Source organism: Channa argus, chromosome 9 (assembly GCF_033026475.1).
Source record: "Channa argus isolate prfri chromosome 9, Channa argus male v1.0, whole genome shotgun sequence".
NCBI classification, from domain to species: Eukaryota; Metazoa; Chordata; class Actinopteri; order Anabantiformes; family Channidae; genus Channa; species Channa argus.
The window spans coordinates 16,874,702-16,896,499 of NC_090205.1; the positions used below are offsets into that span (position 1 = coordinate 16,874,702).

Below are 21,798 nucleotides of genomic sequence, written 5' to 3' on the forward strand. Positions count from 1 at the left end.
CTGACATAACCCTTGCCCAAAAAATGAGATTCATACAATGCGTAATATGCAGCTGTGTTTTTGTACAACTTTTCATCAGTGAAATGCAAGGAAGTGATTGCTTTTGCCCTATCAAGTCAATAAAAAGCCCTGATTTGATGTTTTTTCCCCATGTGTCCAATTCTAATATTGGCCTTTGTGTCATGAAATGTCATCAGTAATGACTGCTGTAGCTGACTGTATGCTGAATAGATAGACTCCTGCAAACTGAAATGTGTTTTTTCTGTCTCGGGGGAATGCACTGGGAATTGGCGTGTGCTTAGATGAAATGGGTCTTGGTCTCGTTCAAACCATTGAGCCGAACTAATTAATAGGGAATGTATGCACACACTTAAATTAACATGTACTGTAGTTCTAGATAGGTGTTAAGAAATTATGTCCACAGTTCTTATTTCTGTAATGAATATCTGAATCAACAAAAGAAGTTTATTGGTTTTAAGATGTCTGAATAATTACATTCCTTATGCATTTACTACTATTGTGTACTTGTCCTGTTGGGATATGGCTCAAGACAAGATGGCAGAGTTTTGCACGGGACATTTGTTTTATAAAGTTTGAAGGTCTTTGCTCTAAGTTTGTTACCATACTAATGTCAGAGATTTTCATGGCACAATGCAGGTCATTTTCTATTCTCTCAGTAGGCCACCAGTCCCAGTATGGATTTGAAGAAACTACTTATAATAACATGTTCCCTGGTGGACTGCTGTTAATCTCTTCTCCCCAGTGGGGGACACAAAGAATTTGAAGCTTTGACGGTGTTGAAGATTAACATCCATTAGTACTTGATCTTAAGCACAGAACTCATGTAAAGAAATACTCTTTTTGTCACCAGAAGGGTAACATTGAAATGGTAATATCTGTTGTGTAACCTTTTGCAAGGAAGCTCCCTCTGTTGCGTTGGTACTATAGTACTCAGAAACATTAAAAAAAGACACTTTGTGCATCAATACTTGGCAGAGGGAGAAACATTCCTTCTTGTGCAAACAAAAAACCTACAAATTATCCACAATTCCACTGTTTGCCTCTGTCAGCCTTTTGTGCATTTTTAGGATCCGTCCTCTCCGATCATTCCTTCTCCCAACCACCAGATGTCATTGGAGACTTTTCCCTCTTAGCTTAGCTGTTTATTTTTGCCTGGTTCTTATAGTTACCTTATCTGCCCCAATTTGCACCATTGCCCTGCCTGTTTTACATTAAGTCTTCTATGTCTATCTATTTGTCTCCTAAACTTAGATACAATCAATTGTATGAGAGAATTTAAAAATCTGTTAGCTCATCATGCTTGAGTAATACCTTTGACAGATTTAATTAGTGTTGCTATTAGTATGCGATAGTTTGAACCGTGAGCTTCAACGATAGTTTAGCTTCCACCCTTTTCTAAATTATGACACATGCAATTATTACCTTTACCAAACTTAGTGGTAATGGGAAAATAGGATCAGCCTTGGCATCAATTAACAGATACAACACGAGTATAATGAACCTAGGACGATGCCATATCTTACTGTAAACTCAGAGGATCACTGCTGGGTGGGACCCGGAAAACGGAAGGTGACGTTGCCTAGCAACTAATAGCCCAAACAAGCGCGTTTCATTAGCAAACCGCAAATTAGCTTCTAAACTAGCGTAAATATAAAACATTGTAGCGTAAAGTTTAGCACTTAAAAAACATTATTACAGATACATTTACATCACTGAACGCACTAACTCAATCTAATGGCAGGGAAGAAGAAAGAAGCGAGTCTTCAGGTTGGAAAAGGTTTTCCTACCTCTGTGTTTAGGCTAATGTACTTTTATGAAGCCCTAGATTAATATTCATACGGTTTTCCTTGTCCAGGCGTCTGTCACAAATCAAGAACAGTGGGAGGAGACGCTTGCTATCAAAGGTTTAACTGGTAAGAATTTCCGATGTAAAGGGTTCATGTTATGTCCTATAAAATGAGAATACTTTGCAGCAAAGCAAAGAAAGTCTTTTTGCAGGACTCTTATGATCTTTGCCATTGTGATTGTAATTTATTGGATGTTGCTGCCCCACTGTGTTCACTGGGATAACTGCACATTGTATGCATGTTCAAGCCTTTGTTTTCCTTCTCTTCATCTCACACACACACATCACATCGCTGTATTTCTAGTTGTAGATGTGTACCAACAGTGGTGTGGTCCCTGTCGAGCAGTGGTTAGTCTGCTACGAAAAATAAAGAACGAACTGAGTGATGACCTGCTACACTTTGCCACTGTAAGCTCTAAGTGAATATACATTTGAATTCAGAATTTATATTTAAACCAAACTTTGTGAGGAGGCAGATAAACTTTTATTTGTGTATGGTGCAGGCTGAGGCAGACAGCACCGATGCTCTGGAGAAGTATCGAGGGAAATGCGAGCCCACTTTCCTATTCTACGGAGTGAGTGTTTCCAGAAAATGCTGTTCATGCATGCATGTTTGCAGTGAAGGCCTGTTCATGATTCAGCATATATGAGTCATAAGGTCTGCCTTTTTGTTTTGCCCTTTTGTCCTTTTCATACTTAAAATATTCTCCCCTAGTTATTTCATTAACATTTTATAACATAGTTATTGATTATCATTGTAACTTACTTTTTCATATGTTAATTTGCAGATGGTTTTATCAAGATTTTCAAGATTAAAAGTAATCTACAAAACAAGAAAAAAACTCCAAATAATTGCCATGAAAATAAAGTTTGTGAGACAGGAAAGAAAATTGTATTGTCTGAGTCAGGATCGAATAAGATAACTTATTGTTCCCTACTGGTACTTAAATGAAGGTAGAGTGGAAGAAAATTATGAATAGAAAGTTAAAAGGCTAAAACCACACATTATTCCTTAAATGTAATGCAAAATACATGTTGTTTAACTGACTTATATATTATTGTTGTTATGTGTCAAAAATGCAATATACAAGAGGGATGTTTCATTTACAATTCCTGTCACCTATGTTTTAATACCAGTAACTGGCAGTGAGTGTGTCATAAACACCTGCTTCATACAACCATAATTACACAGTAAATTTTGTTTATAATTGTTTTCCCCTTCTAATTCTGACTCTCTAATGATCCGTAACACTACAATATATGTAAGCCAGGAAATAGCTTTAGTGTTGTGACCTCTCTGTTGGTGATATTTTAATTGCTCTAAGAGTTCGTAGAGCACATTCTTGACTGTGTACTTGTTTTGTTGTTGCTGTTACATATGGGGCCATTGTTGCTTTGCGGATCACTTACAAGATATTCTGGAGCAACAACATGTCTGCATCTCACTGTTTCATAGTTACATTGAATTTTTAAAAAATGGGTAAAAAAAAAAAATAGGAAGGTCTTGACAGCCCTTGTTGACTGAACAGGGTGGTGAGCTGGTGGCTGTGCTGCGAGGCGCCAATGCTCCACTGCTTCAGAAGATGATTGTAGAGGAACTGGCCAATGAGAAGTTAGTTCTGGAGCAAGGTGGTGAACGCAGAGCGGTGAGACACACATTCATTTACGGTTAACCATTTGCATACGGTATGTTAATACTAGTTGAAACAATAGAATCTCTTGACTGGACAATGAACCGATCAGCTGCTCATATTTCGATCTGTCATTATAGCAATTGCACAGTGTTACAAATAACATTAACAGTGGCTTGGTTCTTTTAAAGTGTCATGAGGCATGAGTGTGACAGTGAGCCAGCACCTGTGGAAAGCCTTTTAATTAGTTTATCAATAGCTAATAGCTAATCACAACACAGCATTTTAACAGTTTAGAAATTTATATTTTCTTTTTAACTTTTAGAACATGTTAACATGCATGTAATCAGGTCACTCATTGGATTTTGGATTGCAGGTCAGACAAAATATGCAATTTGTGGAGACATTTTTGAATGCCAAGAAGGACCATTTTACTGTTTTCATGAGATTTTATAAATTATAAGGGAATCAGAAAATAATCAATGTACAGACTGCACCCGCCTCTTGCCGAATGTTGATTAATTGAAATGAAAATAATCTCTAGCTGCTGTCACAGTGCATTCATTAGATTGAAGGCAGGTGTTAACATGTAGCCGTGTTTAGTTTTTGTTTATATTGTGTCTGTCAGGTTATAGATTATGGTCTAATAGAGAATGTGAAGAAAGAAGAGGAAGTGCCTCAGCAGTCAAAAAACGAAGAAAGCATAATTGGTACTACTGAATGTTTTAAATACTATAATAATACTATGTTTTAATAATGATAATGATAATAATAATAATAATAATAACAATTGCTGCCATTCTTGTCATTGCCCTAATGTTTAGTGTTTCTGTGATTGCCACTATTTACTATATCTTCTTTGCAACATTTTGCATTTTATCCATATTTCTGATAACTGCTCATGCTGCTGTCTTTCCTGCAGTTCCTGCTAGTAAATCCTGCACAGTTGCCATGATAAAACCAGATGCTGTTGCTCATGGCAAGGCGAATGAGATCATTATGAAGGTATATATAACTCTGCTTATATTCTGAGAAAACATTTATTTCAAGCTGTCCTGCTAACATGAATTCATTGGGTTGTTTCCTGGATAGATTCAAGATGCTGGCTTTGAGATCTTGGCCAATGAGGAACGCACACTGACTGAGGATGAGGCTCGAGATTTTTACCAGCACAAAGCAACAGAGGTATGGTGCATTTATATTATGTAGTGTACTTTATGTATGTATTATATTACCATATTGACACTCGTGTTTGTTGTTTAAACATACCAGTCCAACAGCTGATGGGTTCATTGTTTGTGAGGTTAGTGTGGGCAATTTGAGTTCTGAGTCAACATTCTAATGGAAGAGCAGTTGCAAAATTCATTTTAATTATTTTGCAATACGTCCCACTGCCATTTGCATTTCTGCATGGGGGCTCAAAATAAAGCTGCTGTGTAAGCCAGTTTCTTTTTCTTTTCTTTTTTTTGCTTATAGTGCTTTTTGCGATGAGACTACGTGATTAGAGATTCAGAAATGTGTGGGAAAAAAGTGGTCAGGTGACTCAACAGTGTTCATGAAGAGATGTTTTTTTTGTTTGTTTTTTTGGCCTGCTCTAAATGTGTTTATATTTATCTAATTATCTCTCTTTCTCTCCAAATGTGCAACTTAATCAAAGGCAGATATTCACTGAATTATATGTCTATTATCTACTTAGTAAAGATGCAAATGTGAAGCATGGACTGATGAAAAACAACCTTTTCCAGGTTCTACTGTATGTGTTCTCTACATTAACATACTGTATCTTTCTGCCTTGTTTTTGTGCTTCTGTGTATGTGCTGATTGCTTGTAGGCTTGCTTTGAGGAGTTAGTGCAGTTTATGTCCAGTGGCCCCTCCCATGTTCTGGTGCTCTCTCAAATAGAGGGTTCTGCCGACATTGTGCCCGCATGGCGAGAGTTCATAGGCCCAGCAGATGTAGAGGAAGCCAGAAGTCAGAAGCCAGAAAGGTAAGTTACTGGATATTATACAATTGCTCCATTTAGTAAAAAAAACACTTGAGAAAACATCCTCCTCATTAAACTGTAAACTGCAATATGATGAAATGTTCATTCCACTTTCTTTGTCAAAACAAACATTTGTTTATAGTACAGCTATTTTGTCATGTGCAATTAATTGCAACAATTTGAAACAAACTTAGAAAAAACCCATTCTCGCTTGCTCTGTCAGACACACCCAAATATTTTGCTTCTTTTTGGTTCAGCACCAGCAGAGCAACCATCTGTTCTCCTCTCCTTTCTCCCCTCTGGCTTCCTGCAGCTTGCGGGCACAGTACGGCACACAGACACTGTTTAACGCAGTGCACGGTAGTGAGAACAGCGACCAGGCCAGCAGGGAGCTTGCCTTCTTCTTCCCCAACTTTAGGACAACCTCGGTAACAGAGCAGGATGGGGAGGAAGAGCATGTGGAGAGGACACTGGCCCTTATCCGCCCTGACGTTGCCAGAGAGTACAGAGGTGGGGCTTTTGCCAAATACACAAGCAGAAGTACACAACTACTATGTTCATAGAGCAATTACTACATAGGTTTATAAATCATATCTGTGTTTTTTTTTTAGAAAAGATATTGGATGAAATTCACAAGTCAGGCTTCACAGTGGCTCTCCAAAGAGAGGTGATGCTGACTGAAGAGCAGGTCAGACAGTTTTATTCCCAACATGTTGAGGAAGACTACTTCCCTGCACTGCTTCAAAGAATGACCAGGTAATTTACATGTTCTACGTTCTAAAAACATATAAAGATTAGTATGTTATGTCAGACGTCCAAACATGTTTGGAACATATCTTCTTTTCCTTTTGGCTGTTCCCTTTCAGGGGTCACCACAGTCAATTATCAGCCTCCATCTAACCCTATCCTCTCTCTCACACCAACTAACTTCATGTTTGGATCATGTATATAACTTATATAACATATTCACAGTGGGCCCGTGTTAGCTTTGGCCCTTGCCAGAATGGAGGCCGTTCATCACTGGAAGAACATCCTGGGTCCTTTTGACATTAATAAAGCCAAAGAGGAGAGTCCTGACTGGTGAGTGATGTGTGGTTCTTTTTATTCATAAACTCAAATGAATCTTATTATCAATAGAAAACTTCAGGGGGAGTTGGTAAGGCAGTCGTCCACGGAACACAGGGTCAGTAGTTCGATCCCAAGACGCTAAACCCCAGCTCATTCCCATCCCCAGCTGTGCAGTGCCAGTCCAAGCCTGGTAGAAATTGGGGATTGTTGCGTCAGGAAGGACCTCCGGTGTAAAAACTGTGCCAAATCAACATGCGGACAATGATCCGCTGTGGCGACCCTGAACTCACAGGATCAGCCGAAAGAACAAAAAATTAAAATAAAAAATCAATGGAAAACTTCACTAATAAACCTTCTGACAGCTTGTGAGAAAGAGCTCAGTAGTCTTCTTTTTGCCTACATTTTTGACATCCTACAGCTACAAAAGAAGAATTCAATTAGATAATATTTTTTCTTTTTATAGAGAGTTTTATTGTATTTTATGGTTTTGACCTGCACAAAACCAGTTTCTGGATTTATTGTTTTGATTTATATAAATGTTACTTTATTTTGCCTGTAACGCTGACTTCTGTTTTCATCCACCCTGAGTCTAAGGGCCCGGTTTGCTGTGGAAAACGAGCCTATTAACCAGCTTCACGGCAGTGCAAGTCGTAAAGATGCAGAACAAGAGATCAACTTTTTCTTCCCTAAACAACAGACACTAGCAGTGATCAAACCCGATGCCTTGGAGGAACACAGAGGTCCTTTTAGAACAATATGATAGTTTTCAAATGTACTTTTGTTTATATACAATAGACGCACACATGACGATATCATCTGATAATATTTCTTCTATTCACTCAAACAGAAAGTATTTTGAAGGAGATCCGTGACAGAGGTTTCTCTGTCTCACAGCTGAAAGAGACTGTGCTGTCGAGGCAGATGGCTGAAGAGTTTTACAAACAGCACAGGGAGAAGCCTTTTTTCAGCCAGCTGGTGGAATTCATGTGTCGGTTAGTCTGTCCCAGGATACAAACACAGGAACATGGCAAAGTGACCACATCAAACCTGTTTTAAGTCCTGCAGCTGCTACACGATTTAACAGCACTTTAGCAGTAATCCAAACAGTTTAGAATCAAGGCAGCCTAAGTCAAGTAGATTGGAAGTCCATCTCAATTTCATTCTTTGTTCCACATCTAGATATTATCTTCCGCTCTGATTAGCCCCTTTACTGGTTTTTATATAACAGCTCGGGCACTATTTTACCCATTAAAGGTTCTTATCTAAGCTAGATATGTAACGACAGAGGGGGAATATGTTACATTTTAACTTGTGAGATCAGGCTATATGAAAATTTGAAATTAGTGCTCAGTGCTTTAATTTTTTTGCCATGTATCATCTTAGACTTTATCTGTTACAGCATATTTAAAGCGTCAACCACAAAAACCCAGTTGGTGATTTGCTAATAAACACCAACTTTGAGGTTTAAGTTAAATTGATTTAATTGTTTCTAGATTTCTTCAAAAAATGCTATCCATTCAAAATATGTTATCAATTACATTACAGTGTTGTCAGAAGCTGCTTATTTTAGCATCAGAAGTTTCATTGATGTTTTTGAATTAATTTCATTGTAAGACATTAGTTTAATTGACTTTAAATAACTTTAAATTGGCATATACATTACGCAAAACTAAGATCCTGTCATCATTTGCTTCAGGGGGCCATGCTTGATTCTCATTCTGACCAAGGAAAATGCAGTGGAGGAGTGGAGGGCCATGATGGGCCCTTCAGACCCTGATCACGCTAAAGCGACATCCCCAAACTCTATAAGAGCCCGCTTTGCCTCCGACATCCTCCACAACTCAGTCCACGGGTCCTCCAATGAGCAGCACGCAGAGGAGAACATCCGTTTTATCTTCGGTGACATCAGCTCAGACGCAGAGCTCACCAGTGATGGAGATACTGAAAGAACCATGTCGGGTAGTGATTTGTTTAGCCATTTCCATGCCTTGTCGCACCATATTCCAGTCGGCTATGCTTTATGCTTTATGGATAAAATGAGTGGTATTATAAACTCAAGCTTGAAATAAAGATCCCTTTCAAATTCCTTTCAGCAACAGAGCAAGACAATTCAGCACACGAATACAGGGGAAATTCAAGATCTCCAACTGAAGAAATGTTTGACAATCATCACCAACAATAAGGTATCCAATGAATAGCCACCATTTCTAGATATAAATATACATACCCAAATTGAATCTACATCCCAAAGTATTCTACAATCCATTGTGCACCGAAGGCAGTGCTCATCAGGCTTGTAAAGTTTTATTCATTATTCACCAGTAGGTAATAGATAATATTATTAAGACCTATGAAAACCTTCCAGGCCTAAACTTCTGTCATAATACGTTGTTAATCACAGGATATTATAGAATAATAATAGTTACGTTTATACATATATTTACCTTATCTTTATAACCCAACCATTTAACGTTCTATGTTCCATCTATTTTAACCACTACGTCTGATCTTCGTGAAGCTCTTTTGTACAGGTTCAGCCATGCTTTTGCTTTGGAGACTCAATTTTTCAGGGGAATCATATCCTGAAATCGGACACTGCAATTACTGCTTTTTGACCTGGCAATTGAGAGTAGCTAGCAAAATGTACATCTCTTACTACTGACAGTGTAGATAGCTTCCATGAGAAAGAAGAGGCATCTCTCCTGATTCAGACAAAACCGATGCCACTTATCTTCATAATGTCACCAACAGAAACTGGAATGGAGCTTAAATCTACTCTCAAAGTCTTTGTCTAGAGTGAATTAAATCTTCAAAAGCTTGCACTGAGACTAGGGTTGACAAGTTCAACGCAGACATAATATACCTACTCATGTAAGTGACAAATGATGCACCTGTACAAGTTCTTTGGCTGAATTTCAGTTACTGAACAGTGTAAACTAATAACTTTGTTTGCAGAATGTGTTGTCATTTAGAATAGTTTATTGATTATAGAGCTTTTTCTTTGCAGGTTACCCACATAAATCAAATATTTGCAGCCCACAGATGGCAGAGAACGGGAATCCTGGGCACTGCAACTGAATCAGCACAAGTAGTTTTTTCTGATGGATTATTGCCCTATTGCCCTGCAAAAATATGGAGCAACGCAATATCATATTCTGTTCATAAAATGCCAATGTATGACACCTACCACCTTTCAAAGGTGGTATGTTGAGACAACCTACTCCTCAGAAAGTGAAAAAGAGGCATTGTAGAAGGGCTTGAGTTGTCTCCACAATGCTGATAGTAAGAGTTTAAAGGCTGTCTTGGCTAAAAACTGCAGCTGTAGGGTAAATGACATAAGAACAGGATCATAAAATCACCAGAAAGCAGCTGCTCACATCAAACTTTGCTGATGTCAGAGAACAATGTGTCACTGTCACTTCAATCTACAATAAATTGACAATATCAATTCTATCACTACTAAGCTGTGTCAGTGTGTGACAAGAGTGATTAAACTCAAGCAATAATGACAGGGTAGGTTAACAACTGAATTAACTGGGACTTATGAATTAAAATAAACCAGAGTACCTGATGTAGAAGGCTTGTTTAACATTCAGTCATCACAGTAACAAATTAGATATTCAGATATTTAATTTCTCTTAGCAAATACAAACAGGTTTATTACACAATTGTGTTACATCTGTTAAAACAACTATGCATTAAACATTTTCAAAACAAAAAAAGTTTGCATCAGTCATGATCAGTTGCAAAGTAGGAACTAAGGAGTGTTCCAATAGGAAAATCATACTGAATAATTTCTGCAGAAAAAGAAAATATTTCCAAGTCATCTACTAAAATAATCTTTGGTGCTCTTTCTGCTGGGGCTTTGTCCGACCTTGTTGGAGTGTTGGCCAGTGTCTTCAGGTGGCGTATCTTCCCAGTCATTTGCAGCTTCCTGTAGGATGGCTTCATCTATGTCATCATCTTCAGTGAAAGATCTCTGGAACATCTCCATGATGCTCCTCTGATTAGGGTCCTGAAAAAAATCCAAATAATCAGGTTAAAGTAACTTCTGTAAGCTCTGTTGTGCTGGGTAGTTGCATGTAAATGTGTTTCGGTATGTGTTTTTTCTGCACAGCAGTATTTATTGATATACACATGCAAAATATACCTTTGAGTGGAAGCTGGCATTCAACGAATTGTTTGAGAGGTTTGACTCAGATAAACCCACTTGCTCCAAAACATTCATCTTATCCTGGATCATTGGCCTACATCAAAACATGAATATATTAATGTAACAGCAAATACAGTTAAAATAATTTCAATCTACTACTTAAAAATGCCCACTAGACAAACTATATTAACTCAATGCCCTGCTGACCAAGTTTTGGCTCTGTGGCTGTAGAAGAACAATTATATATGAGTAAACAGTACTTTCCAAAGACTGACACATACCACAGGTGATCATCAGCAGTTCCCTTGGCAACCAGGTAGTGAATGTTCACATTGCTGGTTTGTCCAATACGGTGCACCCTATCCTCTGCCTGAATGAGAACCTGCAGGGAATAAAAAAAAAAAAACTTTAAAGACACCTCCTTTTATTCAGCTACAGTGACCCCTAAAGGTTCTGCTTTAAAAAAGTGAAATTTTAATAAAATTAAAAGTTTTTAGTCTGGCTGACATGATCAAGATTCCTCCTAGAACTTGAATGACACAGAAGTCAGGTTGTGTACAGGTTGTTATTTCCCTTGAATATGTTTAGGACACAGGTGTTTCCAGCAGTCCACCAACAATGAGCATCCCACAGAGCAGAAACTGCAGATTCACTGACTTTGTGTGGAGTTTTAATGCTGAATTATTTTTTTGCAATAGAGGACAAAAAAAACACCAAATCATGTGATCAAAACACATTAAATACAGTAATAAATTGTCTCTTTGTTGAGGTAGTTGCAAAAAGTTTGCAGTACATTGTCCTGATAACACAGCATGGCTTACCCCGGGGTTCCAGAAAAGCTCAGCAAAGATCACTAGGTCTGCAGAGTGCAGGGTCAGACCCATGTTGGCTGCGGTGATGGACAGTACAGCCACGCAGGTCTTGGTAGAGTACTGAAACCTCTCACAGAGCTGCTGTCGCTCAGCAGAGGGAGTGGTCCCATCAATACGAATGAAGTTGATATTCTGTATAAAAAAATGAAACAAAATCAACACACTGTAGACAGAGCCCTGCCTTAATAAAACCTATAACATTGATGTAGTAGCACTGAGCTCAGACCTGCCTATACCTGTTCCCTAAAATATCTGGTTAAAGTTACAATAGTACTCCTTTGAATATGCAACATAATATTTAAATGCATGTCTTACCTTTTTCTGCAGTTCAGAGGTTATATGGTCCAGGACGAGTTTATGATGAGCGAACACTAGAAACTTCTCCCTCCCACACTCCAGCATGTCTGTGATGTACTCTCTGGTAGTGAGAGAAACACCCTAGCTATCAAGTATTTCAACGCAGCACAATAAAATATTCAGTTTTAATATAACCCCTACCCGTTATCTCGAAGTCTGTGCCACCACAATAGTCAGACAAAAGACTCCGATTCAATTTACATTTTAATTTCAGTACTCATCAAATCTAAGCAATTCCCCACCATTAAAGTGTCTGTACTTACATAATAGCTTGTACTTTGGCTTCAGCTGTGTGGTTATAAAAGATGAGGAGGGCTTCCTTCTCCTTTATTTTCTGAAAGAGAGATAAGGAACAACACAAGATAAGAACTGACAGGATATTCCGGTTGATGATTTGATAAGACTGCCATTACTCTGAGGAGCAGTATGATTAGGCACTATCAAGATCGCAACTCACTCCCATCAGAGGGCTGACTGGAGTATTCTGGGTTAGTTCTGTGTTTGAGGCCAATACATCAGACTTCATTGGACTCAACTAAGCTTCCTCAATGTTTTCTCAATTGTGATGCCATTTTAATCAAATGTTTCTGCTAATGTCAATATAATATATAATGTCCTTTAGCAAGGCACTGAACCCCAACTTAGTTGCTCCCATATGTCTCATGTAACATACATTTTCCCCAAAGTCCCAGAATAACTTACATTGGTATGTCCCTTAGCCAACTCTTTGGCAGCAGCTGACAGAGCGGCTTTTGTGCGGCCGTTAATCCCATCTATGGTGACAGTGACAACCTTGCGCTGTTTACCCGGAAGCTGGGAGAGAACGTCTGACTTGAGGCGGCGCAACATCAGGCACTCCTCCAGCAAAAGCTTCAGTTCCGCAAGGTTAGAAGAGCCTGAGTAGTCCCAACCCCAAGTCATCTAGAGATGATCGAAATGAAAAAGGTGCAGGAATTAAGAAAATACTGGATAAGATGGGAAAGGAAAAAGTGATACAATGGGGAGCAGCAACAAAGTTAGAACACTAAAAGCTTTACATTTTCTATTTAGAAAAAAATGAATATAAATAAAAGTTTCTTTTATCCTGTCCTGGGATTTATTCTATTTAAGAGTCAAACTTGAACTTAACTTTGACTGAGAAGCCTGAATTCTACTCAGTGAAAAGTACGTGATATTTACAGAGCAGCCCACAATCTTCAAAATCAGTCATCATGGCCAAGTTAAGGTCCTAATCTGCCTTTAAATCATGCACCATGTTTCCTACTTTGGCTCACTAAAATTAATTAAGGAAAAATAGTCAGCAAGCAAAAAAGGATAAAATGAATCAATTCAGTTCTTTTTCGGCACCTAAAAGCCTTGTTCATAATCGGTTTATCCATACCGTTTACCAGTCTGGCTTTCTATCATTATTAACCTATTGTTCAGTACTTCTCAGCAGAGGTGTCACATTTTACCACCCTTGTGCACATGGTCCCCCTTCAAGAAACTGCCGACTACACAGTGTAAGCAAAGCACTTGCAATAAATATTACCTAATCCCACACCTAGAGTGTCCTCTGTTCTCTGATGTGTCCTAGAATTACAGCTCAGTGACAATAAGCATCATACTTAAATAGATAAGGACTCTTTAGAGTTAAGCTACCTGTTTGGCATCACAGTAGCGCATGGCAAACTCATGAAAGCGAGGGAAGAGTGTTGGTCTGACAGCCAGAATCTGGGCGTAGAGCTCAGAGGGCCTGGACATGGCAGGGGTTCCAGAAAGAAGAATCACTCTATTTGCTGCCTGAGAGTGGAAGAACAATGCTCATCAAAAGAGTGGCAAAAAAGATTTAATCAGCATCTGGAGCAGATATAAACATTTTAAACTTTTTTGCTAATTATAACATGGTAAAATGGTACATTGTTTGAATACTCAGGCTTCAGTGCACCCTTTGAGAACTTGAGTATTTTCCAACATGCTGTTTCAACACAATAGTTTATTATGCCTGTTTCTCATTGACTTATTTACTGACCTTATGAATTAGAGGAATATAAAATGCAGTACTGCACAGATGACAATAGGAACTCTATTACTGGTGGCAACTATTAACTTGTATTTACTGTTGTATCATGTTATTCCATAAATATGGTCTGGTTTACATCATTACAAATCTTTTACAAATCTGGTTTAGATTAATTTAATAGGATTCAATTTCATATTTTGAATATTGGAGGTGATGCATGTTTACATTTTGACTGTCAATTTTATCTTCAAATCTTGGTTTAATTACTCACTTGCACTGACTTTGCAGTGTACAAAGAATTGAAAAATCAAACCAATTGTTTATCTGACTGCCCACTTTATGTGAATCAGGAGCCTGTTCCAGAAGTTTATCTGACTTCATTAAACTTGCAAAAATTGGAAGTCTGTAGAATCCAATTTATGACATAAAGGAAACTTACACAGGAAACTTTTACTCAGTGAAGTGAATCAAATTGTTTTAGGGTATTTTTGACATTTCTTGCTGAAAATCAAGTAACATTAACAAGTTAACATATTTGTTCGGCATAGGTGGATTTGAAGCCAAATCTAAATTTAGATAAAAGAGAAAGAAAAGCACCTTCAGCAGAGGGAGTGCTGCTTTAAAACGAGCAGTCTTCATGTTCTTCAGAAAATGGGACTCATCCTGCACAGAATGACAAAAATAGAAAAAAGAAAAACACATAAAAAACCAACATATTTACCTTTTTTAACATTAAAAATTGTTTAATCAACTGATGAATATGTCAAAGGATTCAAAAAAACATAAGCAAATATTCAACCAGCTGACTAACCATAATGACAACCCTGAAGTTGTGTCCTGGCTTCTGCTTGTCCATCCTATTTAGCAGGTCATAGCTGATGATGTTGACCAAACCAGACCACAGATCGTCTTTGGCCTTCACCACCACATTGATGTTGTCTGGACTCAGGGAGGGAAGCCAGCGTTTGAAGGCCTGCAGGGATAGACACTTCCTAAGAAATACAGTACAGGTTTTTAAGTTTGTACTTTTCCCTTTAACCCCTGGAAATATTTCAATCTGTGAAATCTGTAATTAAAATGATAAAAAAAACTATTTTATTATCAAAACAGCTTGTTTGAACATCAATAATTACTGCTGACACCTGGACGTTTTCTCCTGCAGCACCTGTTAACAGTCTGTCATTGTTGGAATATCATGCCATCAGGATTACTGCAGCAATTACATTCCACGTAACTGTGATCTACCAACCACAGAGCCAGCTGGACTTCTGTGATGAGCTTGACATGCTTCTGTCCTACTTGCCAGAAGATGGCACTGCTCTCACCTTGGGTGACCTGAACATCCACCTGGACAAACCTCAGGCGGCTGACGTCCTTGCACTTCCTGGTGTCCTTATTTGACCTGAGACTGGTCTCCACTCCCACAAGCCACAAAGCTGACAACCCCTGGATCTTATTCTGGACCAGGTCAAAAACTGAACACTACCAACACAAACTTAGCAACACCAAAGACACCAGGGAGTTTTTCTTCACTTTCAGATCACTCCTTTACTCCATCCAACTCCCCCATCCACTGCTGACAACTTTTTCACATTTTTTACTAATAAGGTGGCAGCCATCAGCTCCCAGTACTCTCCTCCAGCTGGAAACATGTTTGGGAACATCCATTTGTGATTTTAAACATGTTCTCTGTGGCGAAAATGGACTTGCTCTCCATTCACCTGTCTACCTGGCTCCCATGCTTTGGAGCAGATTTGACCAAATGCACAGAGCAGATAAGAGCCAAGCCAGACAGAATAAGTTTCCTTGTATGGTACAACATCCTGTGATTAAGCTCTGCTCTGTGATTCCAACTCCTGATTAGAGGACTGTATTAGATTAAAACAAACTTACTACATAATGAGCTGTTTTTACTTCTACATCCATAACTGTAATTAACAGAAGCTAATGAATGTTTTTACCTCAGCCCAGGTAAAGCGTACAGAGGAAGGAGCAACCACCAGTAAGGGCCACTCATTCTTGTAGTAGGCTGCTATGCAGATGGCCTGTACTGTCTTTCCCAGTCCCATGTCATCTGCCAGGAGGAGCCGGCCTTGTTTAGACACTGCAAAACTACAGAAAAACTTAATAGTTGCAGCAGGAGCCTTTGATATGACAGGGGAATAAGACAAACATTGACTTAAAGTATGTTTTCAATTGTAGATGAATAGATGTCTCCCCATATTGAGTTAGTGGTTGCACCATTAAAAAAAAGAGCACTAATGTCTGTCAAAAGGCACTTACTTAACTCCTTCTCTCTGGAAGGGCATGAGGCTGTGGCTGAGCAAGGGGTCAATGCTGGAAAGGTCTGCTTCAGGGAAATCTAAAGACCTGGCTTCACTCCGGTCAAAACTGGCAGAGAAAGCCTGGATTACTGCCCTGGGCAGAGGCTCCACCTCCACTTCTGCCATTCCCCTGAGAAGATCCACTAGGTATGGAACACAGCACGGTCAGACAAGATGGCAAGTGTAACAGAGACAACCACAGAGAAAAACATGCTATATGAAATTGTTGTTACTCACTAAGTTTCTTGTAATCCTCAAGTGAAAAGTTCCATTTTCTTGTTTTAATGTCTGCCACACAATAAAGAATTTTTGAATCAGAAGTCAGACAATGAAAATACAACCTGATAGATAACTGCACAAAAGGAATATTGCACTTGAAGTTATAGTTACCATAGCTTTTTGTTGGCATTTGCTTGAACGCTGCAATGACATCAACATGATAACCAATATCAACCTCAAACTTGGTCCGAGAGACCAGGATGCACTGGCCCTGCAGAATTGCTCCAGGCTTCTGCCAGCCATTACACAGCTTGAGCAGTGCCCCTAGAGCTGCACCATAAGGAGCTCGGCTGGCGACTGCTGTAATATCCACTGCTTCCATTCCCGCCAAGGGCCTTAAAGACACAGAGGCAATAGAGGCTGCCTGCTCCACTGCAACACAGAGTTAAGACAAAGAAAAAAAAAATTACGCTACTTCTGAGAAGAAAATGAGCATATGTTTTCATTAATATTTCCCCAATGTACATACTTAGCTGTTGATAGTCCTCCAGGCTGAAGTTCCACATCTTTGTGGCAGGGTCTAAAATAGAGGAGAATTCTGAAGGAGTAGCTTTATATCTACATTATATTGCTTTTACAGTGGTGACTTTACTTAGTGAATTCATTGTGTTTGGCCTTGCAGGTTTTCTGATTTTGTGCATAAGGGATTTAATTTAAAAACTGCAATGCCTGCAGCAGGAAAACTCTGCAGTTTGTCAGTACTAAATAGTTATTGATGCTTGAAATGTAGACCTATATGGCCTTTCTTTGGTGCTGCAGAACAGACTTGAACTTTTAACCCTTCTGTTCATTTGGTCTAAGTTAGATGTAATAAATTCACTATTGTGTTTACTTGATTTTGAATTTGGCCTTACATTATTAAGCTTTGAGCAAAAGTGTCTCTATTTATCTATGCCTCTTTCAGCCTGTGTCCCACAAATTAAAAATGTATTTGGGGATGAAGAAGGGTTTGCTGCATGGGCTGATACTTACCATAGTTCTTAGAAGGGATAGATTTGAACACAGCAATAAGCTCTGCATGGTAGCCTACTTCAACTCTGAAGCGGTCCTCTGTGTGAGATACACATTTTCCTCTCACTGAAATGGCAGGCTTCTTTGCAGGTGCACGATTCAAAGTGGCAGAATTTAAGAGATGTTGTGCTACAGAATTTGGGCCAGGTATACTAGGTTCTTGCTTGTAGAATGAGCTAACTGCACCACCAGAGCTGCTGGAGGTGAGGTTAGGTTTGGGCTGAAGTGGTTTCACACTGAAGCTTCCTCCTGACAGAGCAGTGCTTTTTGTGTGTTGACTTTTTGCCTGAGGAAGTGGGTCGATAATCTGTGTCTACAAATAAATGCGATACAAAGCGTTACAAATAATGCAAGTTCTTTGCTCTCTAACAGCAAATGACTAACATAAATCTCACCTGTCTCGAAGAAGCACAGTTACTTAGACCGATTTGGTTGCCAGTGAAAAAAAACTGCTGATGCTTTGATGCCTGATTTGCGGTGCCGAAGATCTGCGTGTCTTTCCTGAAGAGTGCATGAATTGAGCTGGGGCGGTCCAAATTACGAGGAAGTTCCGCAGAAAAGCTCTGTTTAGGAGGTTGTATCTGTACCGAAGTGGAGTTAAATCCTAATGGGATGTGCTTATTGAGGCTGGTAGCTTCTCCAAGTCTTTGGGCTCTTCTCTCCAGAGCTTTCTGTCGGTTCTCCTCAATCTTTCGCTGCTGTTCTGCTGTCAGCTGATTGGGCATGTTGATGGATTTCGCTGCAGTTTAACAGCTAAAGCTAACTAGGACAAATTCAGGTGACTATCAGTAACACGTCGATCCAGACAATACATCACATTACCTGCAAACAGATGATTGGCGTAGACCCATCTTCCGAGAACGGTTGCGATGCTAAAACTTTATTAAACCCACTAACTTACTTCACTGCTACTTCATTTGCTAATGATAGAGAAGCTGGGCGTCAACAGTCAGACTTACCAACAAATATCAGCAACATTACAAAGGTGGTACACGTGTAAGCATTCATTCAAAAGCAAATAGCCAATAAAGCGATCCGCGAGTGTATACAAATAAAGCAGAACGCGTCATCTAAGATGGGATCCTACATAATGTCAACTTGCTGCTTTGAATTTGTGTGGCGCGCAGGAAGTGACGTGTGAAAACAAGTAGGCACCTGGAGACAGCGGTTGCTTACTGAGAAATTAATTCTAGCGACAGTGCTAATTTATATTGCGTTAACTTACTTAGTCCTATTGATCAAATATTTGCTATATATATATTTAATGGAAAAGTACGCCAATTAATTACGACAGAGAAGGTAAATGAACTTTGTTAACTTAGTGGGATTTAACTTTATAGTGTATATTATAAATATATTAACTATATTTAGTTTTTGTCCTTAACCTAATTATTAACCTAGGAACCTTGTATAGGAAAATATTGTACTACTATACCTTACTAAGTTCAATTCTTGATTAACGAAACCAGCTAAGTCGTAAGCTTTACCCAAGTTTCTAGGCCAAGCAGCTAGTTAACTAGTTAGTTCATCAACTACTTAAATACATATCGATTCTTCATATTACATGTTAATGATCCAAAAAAAAACAAAAAAAAAACAGCAATGGAATCTACAACTTTAATGTTTCGTTTCACTTTGGAAACATTAGTACGTTAATTCTGGCGGCAGTAGCATTTGTGTGACCGCAGTCTTCTATAAAGTTTGAGAGAAAGAAACATATTTCTTGCTGGCCTGGGCAGTTCAGACACAGAGGCGCTTATTCCAATTAGCATCAATCTTGAAGTAAACACCGACCGGCAACTTAACAGCTTTCCCTTGTTGTCTGTTGTTACTGTCCAGCATTAGCTGCCGTTTAATTTGTCTGACGTCACCAAAGCCTGCACCGGTCGTCACGGGCGAATGTTTACTCAGTCCCATAGCAATATCAGTTACCTTTGACAATACTTGACTACTACAAAACTACTACTAAAATTTGCTCACTTTTAGAGACCAGTTGATTAATCGAGCAGCCAGAAACTGTTAAATTAGGTAAGTTGGTACTTTTTTACTTAACAGTCTCACAAATTCCTTCACCACTGAGCTTAAACGTTTTAATATTATGTTCTTTTTTATGTTGACAAAAATATGTTGACTTAAGGACTTTTGGTGACTGCCTAATTTGACTGAACTCTGCAGTATCTCCTTTTACTCTTATTGACTCTTATTTTTAAGTGTTAAGCCATTTTGTGACTTAACTTACATTTGTCTAGAGAAAAATGGCACTGTTTAACTGAGCCCTTTCGAATAATGTGTTTGGCTCATTTGATTGAAGTGTTTAATTATTGATAATTAACGGGTAGCCTACAACTTAATTTTCAGCTGTCAACTAGCACGATGAAAGGCAGTAACCAGCTACTCCTTAACAAATAAAAAATAAACATTAATGACACCTTTTAATGTAATCTGTCCTACAATGATGGATGTCTGTGATTAACATTAAACATTTAGCTAACTTACCATTACAGTAGCTGTTAATAAATGTTTATGATTACTTAGTTTAAAAAAACATTGCGAAATTAAAAAAACAACACAGATTTAATCTACTGAGGCAGATTTTAAAAACCTTAACATTACAGTTTCAAGTGACATTGTAAGATACCGTAAACTGACCGACATTAATTATATTTACCATTAAGGTTAGCTAGCTAGCTTTGTATTTATGTCAGTTTTTGTCCTTAACCTAATTAATAACCTAGTAACATTGTATAAGAAAATATTGTACTAGGTACTGTTTTTTTCCTTTTTTTTTCGTACTAGGTACTTTGTTACCTTACTAAGGTCAATTCTTAATGAAACCAGCTGAGTCGTTAGCTTTACCTAGCTGCCGTTTATTTGTCTAACGTCACCAAAACCAGCACCGGTAGTCAGTGGTGAATGTTTGCTCAGTCCCATAGCATTATCGGTACATGTAGCTTTGACATTGTAAGTACAATACTTGAGTACTTATAACAGTGTATGTTAACATTGTGCCATTGCATTTTTGTCTTTGGTAAATTACCATGCAATATTGAAAACTTGCTCACTTTTAGAGACCAATTGATTAATCGAGCAGCCTAATCTAGAAACTGATAAATTAGGTAAGTTGCTAATTTTTTTACTTAGCAGTCACACAAACCAGCTAAGTCGTTAGCTTTATCTAAGTTTCGAGGCCAAGCAAGCAGCTAGTTAACTAGGTAGTTCATCAACTAGTAAAATAGATATGGATTCTTCATACTATATGTTAATGTGCAAAAAACATAAATAACCAGCAGGAATGGAATCTACACCTTTTAATGTTTCATTCCACTTTGGAAACATTAGTACATTAATGCTCGCAGCAGTGGCATTTGTGTGACCTCAGTCTTCTATAAAGTTTGAGAGAAAGAAACATTTCTTGCTGGCCTGGGCAGTTCAGACACAGAGGTGCTCATTCCAATTAGCATCAGTCTTGAAGCAACACCGCTGTCCTGACCGGCAACTTAACAGCTTTCCCTTGTTGTCTGTTGTTACTGTCCAGCATTAGCTGCCGTTTAATTTGTCTGACGTCACCAAAGCCTGCACCGGTCGTCACGGGCGAATGTTTACTCAGTCCCATAGCAATATCAGTTACCTTTGACAATACTTGACTACTACAAAACTACTACTAAAATTTGCTCACTTTTAGAGACCAGTTGATTAATCGAGCAGCCAGAAACTTTTAAATTAGGTAAGCTGGTACTTTTTTACTTAGCAGTCTCACAACTTCCTTCACCACTAGGCTTAAACATGTTTTAATTACATGTTCTTTTTTATGTTGACAAAAATATGTTGACTTAAGGACTTTTGGTGACTGCCTAATTTGACTGAACTCTGCAGTATCTCCTTTTACTCTTATTGACTCTTATTTTTAAGTGTTAAGCCATTTTGTGACTTAACTTACATTTGTCTAGAGAAAAATGGCACTGTTTAACTGAGCCCTTTCGAATAATGTGTTTGGCTCATTTGATTGAAGTGTTTAATTATTGATAATTAACGGGTAGCCTACAACTTAATTTTCAGCTGTCAGCTAGCACGATGAAAGGCAGTAACCAGCTACTCCTTTACAAATAAAAAATTACATGTCCTACAATGATGAATGTCTGTGATCAACATTAAACGTTTAGCTAACTTACCATTACAGTAACTGTTAATACATGTTTATGATTACTTAGTTTAAAAAACATTGAGAAATAAAAAAAAAAACAGATTTCGTAC

General features: G+C 38.4%; 2 protein-coding genes across 6 annotated transcripts; one reads left to right on the forward strand and one right to left on the reverse strand.

The window, feature by feature from the left end:
• Positions 1-1,615: 1,615 nt before the first annotated feature.
• Positions 1,616-14,937, forward strand: nme9 (NME/NM23 family member 9). 3 transcript variants are annotated; one of them, XM_067517090.1, is made up of 18 exons: positions 1,616-1,788; positions 1,877-1,934; positions 2,172-2,275; positions 2,371-2,442; positions 3,397-3,513; positions 4,127-4,208; positions 4,421-4,503; positions 4,591-4,683; positions 5,330-5,484; positions 5,795-5,991; positions 6,093-6,237; positions 6,454-6,561; positions 7,138-7,289; positions 7,397-7,541; positions 8,246-8,508; positions 8,643-8,732; positions 9,557-9,637; positions 14,799-14,936. In XM_067517090.1, exons 1-16 carry the CDS (start codon positions 1,756-1,758, stop codon positions 8,729-8,731), a joined length of 1,896 nt encoding a protein of 631 aa, XP_067373191.1. In that variant the 5' UTR covers positions 1,616-1,755; the 3' UTR covers position 8,732; positions 9,557-9,637; positions 14,799-14,936. The 3 variants fall into 3 exon arrangements, with proteins under 3 accessions (XP_067373191.1, XP_067373189.1, XP_067373190.1); XM_067517088.1 differs by lacking the exons at positions 1,616-1,788; positions 1,877-1,934 and having other exon boundaries at positions 2,027-2,275; XM_067517089.1 differs by lacking the exons at positions 1,616-1,788; positions 1,877-1,934; positions 9,557-9,637 and having other exon boundaries at positions 2,027-2,275; positions 14,799-14,937.
• Positions 10,162-18,681, reverse strand: smarcal1 (SWI/SNF related, matrix associated, actin dependent regulator of chromatin, subfamily a-like 1). 3 transcript variants are annotated; one of them, XM_067517085.1, is made up of 18 exons: positions 18,507-18,681; positions 17,943-18,310; positions 17,509-17,860; positions 17,006-17,056; positions 16,648-16,908; positions 16,495-16,545; positions 16,217-16,400; positions 15,895-16,045; positions 14,745-14,906; positions 14,531-14,596; positions 13,573-13,713; positions 12,634-12,852; positions 12,195-12,265; positions 11,890-11,992; positions 11,524-11,706; positions 10,984-11,084; positions 10,700-10,796; positions 10,162-10,564 (listed from the first exon to the last, which is right to left on the reverse strand). In XM_067517085.1, the coding sequence occupies exons 2-18, from the start codon at positions 18,270-18,272 to the stop codon at positions 10,373-10,375; spliced, it is 2,715 nt and encodes a 904-aa protein (XP_067373186.1). In that variant the 5' UTR covers positions 18,273-18,310; positions 18,507-18,681; the 3' UTR covers positions 10,162-10,372. The 3 variants fall into 3 exon arrangements, with proteins under 3 accessions (XP_067373186.1, XP_067373185.1, XP_067373187.1); XM_067517084.1 differs by having other exon boundaries at positions 17,943-18,680; XM_067517086.1 differs by lacking the exon at positions 15,895-16,045 and having other exon boundaries at positions 14,745-14,925; positions 17,943-18,681.
• Positions 18,682-21,798: the final 3,117 nt, after the last annotated feature.

Bases quoted from the DNA above. Each gene is read 5' to 3' on its own strand.
- nme9 (XM_067517089.1), top strand. From the start codon at position 2,027: ATGATCTTTGCCATTGTGATTGTAATTTATTGGATGTTGCTGCCCCAC. The intron at 4,209-4,420 runs GTACTACTGAAT...TCTTTCCTGCAG, and splicing joins AAACGAAGAAAGCATAATTG to TTCCTGCTAGTAAATCCTGC. The intron at 6,238-6,453 runs GTAATTTACATG...ACATATTCACAG, and splicing joins CTGCTTCAAAGAATGACCAG to TGGGCCCGTGTTAGCTTTGG.
- smarcal1 (XM_067517085.1), bottom strand. From the start codon at position 18,272: ATGCCCAATCAGCTGACAGCAGAACAGCAGCGAAAGATTGAGGAGAAC. The intron at 16,046-16,216 runs GTAAGTGCCTTT...GTTTTTCTGTAG, and splicing joins TTCCAGAGAGAAGGAGTTAA to TTTTGCAGTGTCTAAACAAG. The intron at 10,797-10,983 runs GTATGTGTCAGT...GTTTTGATGTAG, and splicing joins ACTGCTGATGATCACCTGTG to GCCAATGATCCAGGATAAGA.